Genomic DNA, 13,024 nt, shown 5'->3' with positions numbered 1-13,024 from the left:
TGCTCGGCCTCGCCAGCACCTCGTCTGCAGCTCCTCTTGCTGGGGACGGGCTTTGCTCCCAGTGCTTGTGCAAACCTCCATGGCTCTGGGTACAAACCCCAGGGCTTTGGTGCAAACCCCAGGGCTCTGGGTGCTGAACCCCAGAGCTCTGGGTGCAAACCCCAGGGCTTTGGGCGCTGAACCCCATGGCTCTGGGTGCTGATGCCCAGGGTTTTAGCCTGGTGCAAGAGGGTGCAAGCAGCTCAGAAATGGCTTCCAGCTGGCAGCAGGGTCCTTGCAGGAGGAGGAGGAGGAGGCATTTGCTTCCTCCCTCTGCATGGCCTTGGCTCGCCCCTCGCTGCCCTGGGTGCTGGGTTCGCTCGGCTCCCTCGGCTTTCGCTTCCCTTCCCGGCCACCTCGGTGGAGCTGGGGGGCTGCCCAGCACTGGGATCACCCCCTGCCCCTGTCCCCGCGGGGTGCCCCGCATGACTCCCCAGTCTCTGCACACCCCAACCTTGCACCACCCGCACCCTGGCGCAGGTAGTAAATAACCAATCCAGGGTGAATCAACCCCAAATCCCATCCTAAAAACAGAGCCGCCAGCTGCTCCCCACCTGCAAAGCATCTTGCAAAGCAGGGGGGGTGGCATAGTGCTGGCCCCATCCGTGTCCCCCATCCCGGACCCTGCAGAGCCAGCACCTCGTGTCCCCACCAGCTGTCGTGTCCCCTCCGTCCCACCCAGTCCTCACCCTCAAGGTTTGCTGGCCACAAAATGTCTGTCGTTTCAGCAGCTTGCCTTGGACACAGGAGTGAAAAACACAAAAAGGGGGGGGGGGGGGGGGGGGAAGAGAGAAAGAATAATAAAAATAATTAATTTAAAGAAAAAAAAATAAAAATCCTGGTGTCCCTGGCAGTGTTGCCTGAAATATGGCTATTTTTAGTGACATCTTGTACATATGACTGTAAAATGGTAAACCGTGTGTATTATATATTGCCTCATTATATAGTGTATATATATGTATACATATACATATATATAATATATATGAAGACTGTAAATGTTAAGACTAGTGTTCTTATTAGTATATTGCTTCACACTGAAGATTGTGTGTAACAAGCTGTTTCTAAAAGATGTTTATTTTCCTTAAGAGTAAAAAACAGGTCATTGCATTCAGAGCGTCAATAAAGATACAACGATTGTTTTGGAAGTACGTGGCGCCCTGCTCGTGGCCTCTCTTTCTCCCGGGGGGGCTCCCGGGGGTCCCCCCCCCCGGGCTGTGCCAGCCCCTGGCTGGCCCTTTGTCCCCAGGTGCCACCTGTACCAAGGGTCTCGCTGTAGGGCTGGGGTATGGGGGGGCTGGGGGGCAGCACCCCCGGCACATCTTGGGGTAAGGAGGGGGTGTTTGGGGTCCCTTGGCACCCAGTGTCCCCATCCCTGCCACCCTTGTTGTTCCCCCCCCCTCCATGCCCTGTGGGGGCAAGGCAGGACCCACAATGCCCAGCTGGGCGGGGGGAGGATCCCCCCCTTGCCCCAGCCAGGCCCTGCGTGCCCCCCAAGTTCAGTGTCTGTGTCGTCCCAGTGTCCCCCCCCCAGTCCAGCACACACCGGTATAAATAATCAGCTTTAATTGTCTGTACAAAACTCTCCAACTATGAAAATACCGTTTAAAAAGGCAAGGCAGGGGGGGGGCTGGGGCAGGGCGGGGGGCTATGTACAAGAGGGGGCAAAGCAAGGGGACGGGGGCACCCACCAGCCCCCCGGGACCCCCGTTGCCACCCTGCCATCCCTTCTCTGAAAGCGCTCAGGCCCGGCTGTGCCCGGGGGGGGCGATGGCAGCTCCTAACTGGGGGGGGACTGGTCAGTGCTGGGGCGGGGGGAGGGATAGGCTGGGGGTCCCCTCTTACCTACCGCGGGCACGGTTGGGGAGGGGGCCCTTAGCTGCCACCATGGGGCCAAATCTCCACACCCCCCCCCATAATGGGGGCAACGCTGAGGCGCCCCAAGCCCCCCCTGCAGCAGCAAGGACACCAGGAGAGGGTTGGGGGGGCGAGGACAGGCCCCCACCCTGTGCCAGGGCACTGGGGTGGGGGGGCTACGAGGTGGCACTGGGGGCCAGGCTGGCCAAGCCTCCCAGTGCCATGCAATACTGGGACAGTGTCACTAGAGGTCCCCACGTCCCATCACCCAAGCGGGCTGGGGACAAGGACAGAGCCACGGGGTGGCTGAGCCCACCCGGGGTGCCCCCACGCGTGGCCGTCCCACACCGGGAGCCTCCACACCCGCTGCCGGTGGCACCGACCATCACCCTGCCCCTCCCCCCCCGCCCCCCCCCCTCACCTTAAAACCTGCTCCCTAACACCGTCCCGCAGAAAGGGCTCCCGTCCCGGGGCGGGGGGGGGGGTGAAGGGGAAACTGAGGCACAGGCCTCCCCGCCACCCCCCTTCTCCCACATCCCGGACCCAGGGGGGGCTAGCGGAGGGGTGGCGGGGGCTGGCAGCGTGCCCCCCCCCCCGCCGCCTCCCCAACTAGCCCGATGTGACGGTGGTGCCGCTGCCCAGCTTGATGATCATCTGCTGGCAGTCGTGCAGCGTCCGTTTGTCACCCAGCTTCTCCAGAGTGCGGGCGGCCTCGGCCAGCATGCCCACGCGTTGGCCGGGCCCCGAGAGAAAGCTGGGTGGGAGGTAACAGCAGGCCAGCAGCAGAGCCTCGGCGTGCTCCCGCGGCGTGGGGTGGCTCTCCGGCTCGCCGGCTGTTAAGGTTGGAGGGGGGGGGGGGAGAACGGGTGTCAGCCCCAAGGGTGCCACTGGAAGCCACCGACCCTTCTCCCTTGGATGCTCTGGCACGGCGACGGGGCTGTTCGCCCACCCCAGAGCAGGCGTCACCACCAAAGCCCCCGTCTCCCACCACCCAACGCTGCTGGGGTGCTGCGGGTGGGGAGCGGGGTGTCGTTCCCCCCCCCCCCACACCCCGCCACCGTGTCCTACCTGTTTTGGTGCCCTGCACCCCTCTCCTCCGCAGGCTGCGGTCCAGCAGCTGGTGGGTGCGAGTGGGGCTGGCCCGCGCCATGAGCCTGGCGGTGGCTTCATGGAGAAACACCTGGAGACAAAGAAGAGGGGGACGCGCAGTCAGCACAGCCGGGCACGGGGGGGACAGACGGACGGACGGACGAGGGGACCCGCCAAGATGAGGGGCGAGGGGCTCACCCGACGCATGGCGGGGCGAAGGGTCTGGGCCAGGCGCCGGAGGCTGCTGAGATCCTGCTGGAAACCGCGGAGCTCGAGGGCGGACGCTTGGTAGAGGCAGCTGCGCTGCTGGCTGACGTTCATCTGCTGCTGCCACAGGTTGGTGCGGGTGACGAGGAGAAGGTCGCAGAGCAGGAGCTGGACCGCCTGGGAAAGGGCCGGGGGGGGTGGGAAGGGGGAGCGAGGGGACCTGGGTGAGCTGGAGAGAGGGGGGTGGGGGGGGACGACAGACGGATGGCGGGGTGGGGGGGGGGGGGCGAGGAGGTCCCTGCGGGCAGGCGTCGCTGCGCGGGGCCCCCGCCGGGCTGCATGGCAGGGGCATTGCACTCCCAGTCTGACACATGCAATGCAACTACAATGCACCCCCGCGAGGGCCGGGGGCACCTCCCGCGAGGGCTGGGTGCTCTCCCCCCCACCTTCCACCCACCCCACCACCACCCCGGGGTGGGCGGGCCGTTTTGCCCCCCACCCCGGCTCACCTTATCGATGGTGCCTTTGGGGGGGCTGCCGAGCTCCAGGCTCTCCCGCAGGCAGCTGCTGGCCTTCTCGCAGTGGTTCAGGCTGGCCTGGCTCCCGTCCTGCTTGCTCAACATGGCTCGGACGGCTCGGAAGGAGTGCAGGGCGGCGCGGGGCAAGGGCTTCCTGCAAGGCGGGGGGGGGGGAATACAGTCACTGCAGATCCATCACTGAGCACGGCCATGCCCCCCCCCCCCCAACACTCAGTGGACACTGGGCAGCACAGCTGCAGCGCTCAGAGTGCGTTAGCAAGAGCTGTGCCAATCCAAAAAGGAGGGGAGGTGTGCGACGAGCTGGCACCCCCTCACCCCCCCCCACCCCGTCCCCGATGCCCCCCCCCCCCCAGCACTCACTCGGAGCTCTGCAGCGCCCGGGGCATGGTCTCCACCAGCGGGTAAAGGCGCTCGGCCCCCTCCTCATCTCCCTGCAGCCAGTGAATAACTGTGCCAATGATGGACGCCCACCACTTGGACACGGGGTCGGTGCCTGCGGGGCGGGAGGGACACGGGAGCGGGGTGTCCAGCGGCCCCGTGGTCCCCAAGACGAAGCGTCCCCCGGGAATTGGGGGGGGGACACACGTCGTCTTCACCTGTGATGGCCGCCAAGCCGGAGCTGATGGAGGGTGCGGGACCGGGCGCACCGCTGGCGTCAGAGCAGCCGTTGAGCAGCTGGAGGTACTCGAGCGCATCGGAGAAGCGCCTGCCGGGAGAGGGGCCGTGAGCGGTGCCGGCCCCACGCCGGGCGAAGGGAGCGGGGTGCCCACCCCGGCACGTACCCCTCTCCCTGGGCAGCGGGGCGGCCGGGCTCGGGCATGGCCACGCAGCACAGCGCCTTCTCCAGGAGGTGTTCGCGGAAAAGCTGGGTCACCTGCGCCAGCGGATCCACTGCGGCACAGAGGGGCGGTGAGCGGGTACGCCTCCACCCCGAAACAGGGGGCTGGGGGCACCGGTGTGGGGTGGGGGTGGGGGGTTACCAGGGTTGCCGGCAGAGCTGTAGATGGTCTCCCTCGGGACGCCCTTGACGGCCCAGTCCCCGTCGACGAAGAAGCGGTGGCCCAAGGGGTGGCAGAGCCACTGCATGGCGGGGGGCACGGCCCCGCCGTGGGACAGGGCCACGCGCCGGGCGCTGCAGAGGAAAGGGCGCTGTGGGGAGAGCGGGGGGGGGGGGGGGGGTCAGGGAGGGGAGACCCGAGACTGAGTCCCAGGGGACACACGGGACCCCCCCCCGCCCCCAGCCCGCCCCGCACTCACAGCCAAGAAGTGGAAGCAGCGGTGCAGGCTGGCCTTGACCCGCAGGGCGGCCGCCACGTAGATCTCGGCCAAGGCGGCCACGGAGACGGCGTCGCCGGCGCATTCGGCCAAGTTGACGGCGCTCAGCGCCAGGTTGATGGCCAGCAGGTGCCCCCCCCCCGGCCTGCTTCCCTGCGGGGATGGGGATGGAAGGGGGGGGTTCTTAGGTGGGATGCGCGGCGTGGGGATCCCGTTCCCCCCGCCCCACGGCGCGGGGCCGTACCGGCGAGGTGGAGCTGGTGCAGGCGGTGGTAGGCCATGGCGGCGTCTCGGGCGCTCTGCCGGACGTGGGCGGGGGGCGGCGGGTCGGAGCGAAGCCCCCCGGCCCGGGCGGCCAGCCAGCGGCCCACCCAGAGACGCTGGAGCAGGTGCCGCAGGAGGCTCCAGAGCAGGCTGCAGGCCAGGTCCCCGTGGGAGGCGGGCAGGGGCCGTCCCAGGGCCCCCAGGGCCGTCCGCAGGTGCTGGGCACCCTGGGCGAAATCCCCCTGCGACCCCCGGGAGAGAGCGGGTCAGCGCGGGGGGGCGGGGCCACGGCGGGTGGGTGGAGCGAACATCGCGGGGCAGCGGTGTAGGGGCGGGGCCAGGCGCGATAGGTGGGGTGAGTTTAGAGGGGGTGGGCGGGGCTAGCCCGGGTGGAAGGGGTGGGGCGGGGGCGGGTGGGCGGAGCTAATGGCGATGGGGGCGGGGACTGTGAAACGGGCGGGGCTAACCCAGAGAGGGGGTGCTGGGAGAAAGGGGTGGTGGGGGCGAGTGGGGCGTGGCCAGGGTGGGTGGGGCAGGTGACATCACGCAGGGTGGGGCAGGGTGGGGCGGGGCTTACCCGGTCGAGGTCGAGGTCGGCCTGCCGGCGGTGCCGCCAGAAGAGGACGGAGGGCTCGGAGTGGGGGCGGGTGACGGGCTCCCCGCAAACGAAGAGCCGCACCACCGCCCCCAGCACCAGCGCCGCGTTCAGCGCCCAGAAGGCCAGGGTGGGCCACAGCCACTGCGACCACCCCCACGGCTCCTCTGCGCGGGGAGGGGGTCAGCGCCACCCCGCCGCCTCCGCCCTGCACCCACCCCAGGGTCTCCATCCCGGTGGCCTTCACCCCGTGCCCACCCCAACAGCCTCCACCCAATGGCCTCTGCCCCGCGCCAGCATCCTCCACCCCAAACGTCTCCCATCCCAGACCTACCCCAAGACCCCCCCCTCCTGATGCCCTTCACCCCACGTCCACCGTGACCGCCTCCGCTCTGACGGTCTCCGCTCCAACGGCCTCCACCCCAGGCGCACCCCAAAACCCTCCACCCTGATGGGCTCCACCCCAACAGCCTCGACCCAGGTAGCCCCTACCACACACCCGCCCAAACACCCGGCACCCCAACGGTCTTTACCTCAACAGCCTCTAGCCCTCGCCCACCCCGACAGCCTCCATCCCAATGGCCTTTGCCCCATGCCCACCCCGACAGCCTCCACCTCACACCTATCCCAACAGCCTCCATCCCAGTGGCCTCCACCCCAAGAGCCCCCACCCCATGCCAGAGCTTACCCATGGTGCCAGACTCAGCCATGATGCTCCTGCTGGGGCCAGCGGTGCCCGGGCTCCCCACAAAGGCCGGGGCACCGGAGCCCCGGAGGAGGGAGGCCAGGGGGTTGAAGGAGAGACAGAGGAAGACGAAGGCGCAGAGGGCCATGCGGGAGCGGTCCAGCATGCCCTGGCTGCTGGGCGAGGGCGGCGGGTGCTCCTGCTTCACCTGTGCGGGCAGAGCTGCTGTGAGCCCCAGGGCACGGGCACGGGGCACGGGCATGGACATGGAGCATGGTGATGGGGCACAGGAATGGGATACAGGGCATGGGGTACAGGTACGGGCACGGGGCATGGTGATGAGGCAAAGGTATGGGATACAGGGCATTGGCATGGAGTGCAGGGTATGGGCATGGGGCACAGAGCACATTTTGGGGTACAGAGCATGGGGCAGGGGCATGGGCATGGGCCAGGGGTCCAGCAGCCCACTGCACCCCAGAATGCCCCCGCATCCCTCCCTCCAGCCCCAAATCCGGTGAGGAGCAGCCTCAGAGAGCAAGACGAGGGCTCTCGGCTCCTTCCCCTACGCCGGCATCTGGTGCGCCTTGCTCTTGGCACCCCGGCGTGATGCAGCTGATCCCCTGCCCCACTCAGGGTGGGGGATCCAACCCCCCCCCAGCACCCCCGCACCTTGCCGTGGTCGCAGAGGGGGCTGTCAGGCTCCGAGTCGCTGCTGCTGTTGCTGCTGCCCCCGCTGAGCGAGAGCGGGCTGCTGTGGGACGGCGAGCCCACGTCCGAGGGCGGCGGCGTCAGCATCTCCATCACCTCCGCCTTCACCACCTCCATGGGGGTCTCCGCCTTGGCCCCCCCGCTGCAGGAGGCCACCAGGTCCTTCAGGGACTCTGCAGGGGGAGCAGAATGGGCTGAGCGGTGCTGGGGGGGGATACGGCAGCCCCAGCACCAAGGCTGAGCCCCCCTCCACACCGAGACCGGCCCTTCCACTCACGGTTCTTCTGCACGGCCATCTTCAGCGCGAGGTTCTCCTGCTTCAGCTTCTGGTTGCTCTGCTGCAGGAAGCGGATGTACTCGATCGCTTTCCTCAGGATCGCCGATTTATTGAGCTGCCGGCGGGCAGGGACGGCTCAGCCCAAATGCCGGGCGAAGCCCCCCCCCCTTGCCCGCCCCTGCCCCACCACCCCCGGGCTCCCACCTTGGCCTCGGTGCCCACCACCAAGTCCTTGAGCTCCACGATCTTGTCGTTGATGGAGGAGCGGTAGCGTTTTTCGATGGCGTTGTGCGCCGTGCGCTTCTCCCCCCGGCTCTGCACCAGTGGCGGCTTCCCGCTGGGTGCCAGCCGGTTGATGGGCAGCTTCTCGGTGTCCACCACCAGCGGCACCGTGGCCAGGATGGTCCCTCCGCTCACCAGAGCCTGTGGGGATGCGGGACGGCGTCGGTGGGGGTCCCGGAGCATCCCACCACCACCTCAGAGCTCCCCGGCAGTGGGACCTACCGGCACCTGCAGTGGGGTGGCAGAGCCGCTGGCACTGGTGGCCAGGGAGGCGATACTGGAGCTCTTGGCACTGCTGGCGTCCGTCTTGACGGCCGTCAGCAGCAGGGAGTCAGCCTTGATGAAATGGGGCTGCAGTAGGACCTGGGGCGTAGGGGGGGTGTCAGCAGGGCTGGGGGGGGCCACTGGGAACCCCCCGACCCCTGGCCCTGGGCTTACCGGCACTGGCTGGATCTGGGGCGAGACGGGCTGGGTGGCGGGGGCGGTGGGGGCCAGGAGCTGCTGGGGTGCCACGCTCTGCACGGGGCCGGGCAGTGCCACGGGCTGGCCTGGCTGCGGGGCGGGCAGGGGGCTCGGCAGGGCCTGACCCGCACCCCCGGGCTGCACGGCTGGGCATGGAGCAGAGGACAACGTCACCGGACCCCCCAGCACCAGCCCACCCCAGGCAGCCCCATCCCGCAGGGATGCATCCCCCTCCTCCAGCAAGAGTCCCCCCACAACAAGCCCCCACCCAGGGAGCCCCGAACACCCCCCCGCACACACCCCCCCCAAATCCTCACCGGAGAAGCTGTGCTGGTTCTGGTAGCCCACCAAGGGCTGGGGGCTGAACTGGCCAGAGGACGCGGGGACGAAACTGGGGGCCAGCATCACGCCGGGCTGGGGCTGGCTGCTGGGCACGGCCCGCCGGCTCCTCCTTGACACCCGGGGCCGGCGCCGGCAGGAGCGGGGCCGGGGGCTGCGGAGCAAAGGCTGCCATCCCGGGGGGCCCCGGGTAGACGCTGCCGGTGGGGGCGGCGGGGGGAGGCTTGCTGGGCCCCAGGTAGGTGCCGAGGGTGCCCTGGGCTGGGGAGAGCCCCGGGGTCACGGTGCTGTCGGGGGCACCGAACGGCAAGTCAAACAGCCCCGAGAAGTCATTGTCCGGCGTGTTGATCAGCTGGAGCATGTCTGCAAAACAGCCCCCCACCCCGGCCATGCTGTCAGCGGCTGCCCCGGCCCCACACCTCCCAAGGGGCCCCCAAAGCCCTGGGAGTCCCCGAGCTAGCCCCATGCTGCCCACCCCACGGCTCAGCACTTTGGGGACAGATCTCCATAACCCAGGGACAAAATTCCCTGAGAGCCCCGGAATCTGCTGTGCCCTTCTCCTCCCAGCCCCCCAGCCACTCTGCCAGTGGGGAAACTGAGGCACAGCGCTCGCAATGGGGGTCCCAGGGCCTGGCCACCAGCGGTCAGAGGTTTCCAGCCCGGTCTGGGGCTGGCAGGGTGGATCTCAGCCTCAGGCAGGTATTTCTGAGGTCGAGGTGGGCAGAGATGGGCTTGTGCCAGCTCGTTCATTTATCCTGTACTGGAAACCCCAGCAACCCCCAAAGCAGCCCCTGTATCGAGGGGAGGGGGTGCTCGGGCTGGGACAGAGGGGTGACACACCTGGGATGTGCCAGACCCCCGTGCCAGGCGTGCCTACCCACGCCACCCCCCAGGAGTGCAGCGGGGCAAGTGTGAGGTTAAATAGCCTCGGGGGGGGGGGGTGTCTGCCCCGCTCAATGGGACCTGGGTGCCCCGGGATGTCCCCATCGACACCCAAAACCGGGGTGTCCGGAGATGCCCCCACCGAGGTGTCCCGGGATGCTCCCACCGAGGTACCCCCAGGCGCAGCCCCCCACGCACCCCCCCCCCCCCCCCCGGGATGCCCGCACCGAGGTGCACGGTCCCCGGACACCCCTCCGTGGGGTGCAGCACCCCGAGAGGGGCCGCGGCGGTGACCCCACCGGGCAGGGAGGAGGAGGATGGCGAGGAGGGGGTACCTTCGAAGGTGCTCTCCATGCCGGCGGGCGCAGGTTGGGGGGGGGGGGATCCCCAGGAGCAGACCGCGACCCCCGCTCAGCCCCGTATCGTGCGGCGACGAAGCAGCGGGATATTTTAAAGCCACGTTTCTCGCCTCCTCCCCGCCGGCCCTCCCCGCCGCTGCCCGCGCCAGGCCTGGAGCGAGGCCGGCGATGGGGTGATGCGACTCCGCCAATCGCCGCCCGCGCGCCCGCCGGCCGCCCGCCGCCCCCAGGCAGCCCCGCGGCCACGCCGAGGTGAGCCCGGCGGCGGGTTATTGCCGGACACCCCGCCGTAACCCGCCGGCCGGCGGTTACTTGGGGTCAGCCGCCGTTAACCCCTTCGCCCCGCGCGACCCCTCGACCCCCGCGTTCGGCCGACGCGACGCGGCGTCCCTCGCTCGATGCCCGGCACCCAGGGGAGACGGCCCCGCAAGGACCGGGGTCTTTGCGCAGCCCCATTTCTCCCCCCCCCCCCCCCCCACAAACGACATCCAGCCCTTGGCACCCCTCTCTGCGCGGGTGGGTTTCCTTCTGGGGGGGCCTCCTGGCTTCAAGACACCCACTCTGCTCAAGAGACCCCCCCCAAGGCTTCCCCGTGGTGCAGGGGCGAGAGAGCAAAGTCCAAGGGTGCAGAGAGGGGGTGCTCCCTCCTGGCCCCCCCGCTTCCTACTGCCCAGCCTCGGGGGTGGGCACGGCTCTCCCAGCCGCCCGGCACCTACCAAATATTTCTATCCCGTGGCACCCACTGCCACCCACGCCATCAACACGACACAGGCACCCGGCAGTGCCACGGCTGCCCCCATTCCGCTACTTCAGGCCATGGGAGCCCGCGGGGGGGGGGCAGAGCTATATGGCTGTGGGTCCTGGCGGGTGCCGGCGGGCGCGGGGCACCCGCATCCCCAAACGCGCATCCCACAGTCACCCCGGGGTGGGCACGGGAATGAGGGACGACCCGTGGCCACCCAGGGACGGGTGGCAAACCCACGGCCCGTGGAACGTCAGGCCACGTGGGGGAACCGTGGGTGGCACGAGGTGGCCCGGGTGGCCGTAACGCGGAGAAGCGTGGCAAAACCCCGCGGCGGGGGACGCCCTCACGCCAAAACCTTCACCGGGGGGAGGCAGGTGACACCTGGAGCTGCCATGATCCACCCCGATTGCCATCGGGATGAGGTCCAACCCTGGGAGAGACTCCCCCGCACCGGAGAAGGCGTCGGAGAGCTCGGCCTCGCCGCATGCTCCACCGGCTCTGCCGGTCCGCGCCATCCGGCGCGGACCGGCAGAGCCGGTGGAGCATGCGGCGAGGCGGGCGCGGGGCTGGCCGAGGGCTAGGAAACCCAATTTTTGGCTAAAGCCATGCTAACGCCACACCCGGCATCGGTAAGACCTCGCTGCCGGGGGTGGCGGGGAGCGGGTCCCCTTGGGGAAACGGATCCCCTCGGCAACATCCCCCACCCCACAGACACCCCAAACCCCAGTTTGACGAAGAGTTGGGTGCTGCTGGGTTCCCACCGCCGGGATCGGTGGTTTGGAGAACTCGGGCGTCCTGGAGGGAATGACCGGGAGTAACCCCGCCGGTGACGTCACGGAGGGGGGCGGGGCTAGAGGCGACACGATGCTGCGGTCGCCGGAGGGGGGAGGGGGAGCCCGTCGGGGCTGTCCCGGCACCGGCACCTCCAGCCCGGGGGTCTCCGTGTCCTGCAAACCCCCCCCCCCCCCCCCCCGCCCTTCCCGGGACCCTGCTCCTCCCCGAGCCCCCCTCCCCGGTAACGGAGCCAGCCCGAACCGCCGGGTCGCGCACCGACTCCGCGTTCCAGCAGCTCGGTTCCAACGCCGGACCCGGTGCCGAGCCCGGTCTCTCCGGTTATGTCCCGGTGTGGCGGCCGTGCACCGAGCCCTTATCCCTTTCAGCCCGGTCGCACACCGAGCTCGGTTCTCCGGCCACGCACCGAGTCCCGGTTATGCACCGAAGCCGCTCCCCGCCGGTCACGTCCCGGTCCCCGCTCCCCTGACCGTGCACCGGGCCCGCTCTCCCCAGCCCCGGGCCGTACACCGAGCCCGGTGCCGGCCACGCACCGAGCCCCGGTTCTACCCCGACCCCGGCCGCCCCCCGGCCCCGGTTACGCCCCCGGCCCGGTCCCGGCCGGGCACCGAGCCCGGCTCCGCTCGCCGCCGCCCGGGTCGGGACGCACCGTCGATGTCGCTGAGCAGGGCCGTGTCGATATCGCTGGCCCCGGAGAGGCCGAGGGACGGCGACAGCCCCTCCAGGGCCCCGTCGTCGAAGGCGAGAGCGCTCATCCCGGCGGCGGTCGGCGGCTCCCGGGTGGCGGCGGTTTTAGGAACGCCGGGGCCGCCCGCCCGCCATGGCCGCGCTGGCCCGGGGAGAGGGAGGAAGGGGACGAGCCGCCAAGTTGCTCCCGCTGAACCGTGCCCAGACCTGCTACCGGGCAGGGGAGGGAGGCAGGGGCGGGAGGGAGGGGACGGAGGCGGATCCGCCGCCGCGGCCCGCCCCGCGGCCGCCTCTCCGCCCCGCCGGCGCCGGGACCCGCCGCTCCGCTGCACCGCGCCGGGACCCCCGGCGGCAGCGGGCAGGGAGCTGGTGCGCCGGGAAACGGAGCAGGGAGCGAGGCTGGTTGCAGCCCCTGAGCCGGGCAGCAGTCCCCTGGGAATGTCACCGAGCCCTTGGGACAGGCACCGAGCCCTGGGGACAGGCACCGAGTCCTTGGGACAGTCACAGACCCCTTGGGACAGGCACCGAGCCCTGGGCACAGGCACCGAGCCCTGGGGACAGGCACCGAGCCCTTGGAACAGTCACCGAGCCCTGGGGACAGGCACCGAGTCCTTGGGACAGTCACAGACCCCTTGGGACAGGCACCGAGCCCTGGGGACAGGCACCGAGCCCTTGGAACAGTCACCGAGCCCTGGGGACAGGCACCGAGTCCTTGGGACAGTCACAGACCCCTTGGGACAGGCACCGAGCCCTGGGGACAGGCACCGAGCCCTTGGGACAGTCACTGAGTCCTTGGGACAGGCACCGAGCCCTGGGGACAGGCACCGTCCCCTTAGGGACAGTCACAGACCCCTGGGGACAGGCACCAACCTCTGGGGACAGGCACCAACCCCTTGGGACAGTCACAGACCCCTTGGGACAGGCACCAACCTCTGGGGACA

At 69.4% G+C, this 13,024-nt stretch overlaps 1 protein-coding gene across 1 annotated transcript; it reads right to left on the bottom strand.

Moving 5' to 3' along the window:
* Nucleotides 1-1,098: 1,098 nt before the first annotated feature.
* SREBF1 (sterol regulatory element binding transcription factor 1) lies at nt 1,099-12,313 on the bottom strand. Its single transcript, XM_030002470.2, is given in 20 exon segments — nt 1,099-2,729; nt 2,965-3,076; nt 3,184-3,369; nt 3,702-3,864; nt 4,092-4,224; nt 4,328-4,437; nt 4,514-4,622; nt 4,712-4,880; nt 4,989-5,159; nt 5,255-5,512; nt 5,848-6,032; nt 6,554-6,758; nt 7,220-7,431; nt 7,536-7,650; nt 7,740-7,958; nt 8,040-8,180; nt 8,256-8,425; nt 8,597-8,717; nt 8,719-8,981; nt 12,046-12,313. Coding segments are annotated over 20 exon segments (3,372 nt in total). The 5' UTR covers nt 12,152-12,313; the 3' UTR covers nt 1,099-2,505.
* Between the last annotated feature and the right edge of the window lie 711 nt (nt 12,314-13,024).

This window comes from Aquila chrysaetos, chromosome 25, assembly GCF_900496995.4.
Source record: "Aquila chrysaetos chrysaetos chromosome 25, bAquChr1.4, whole genome shotgun sequence".
NCBI lineage: Eukaryota > Metazoa > Chordata > Aves > Accipitriformes > Accipitridae > Aquila > Aquila chrysaetos.
This window is presented reverse-complemented; position numbering and strand designations above follow the sequence as displayed.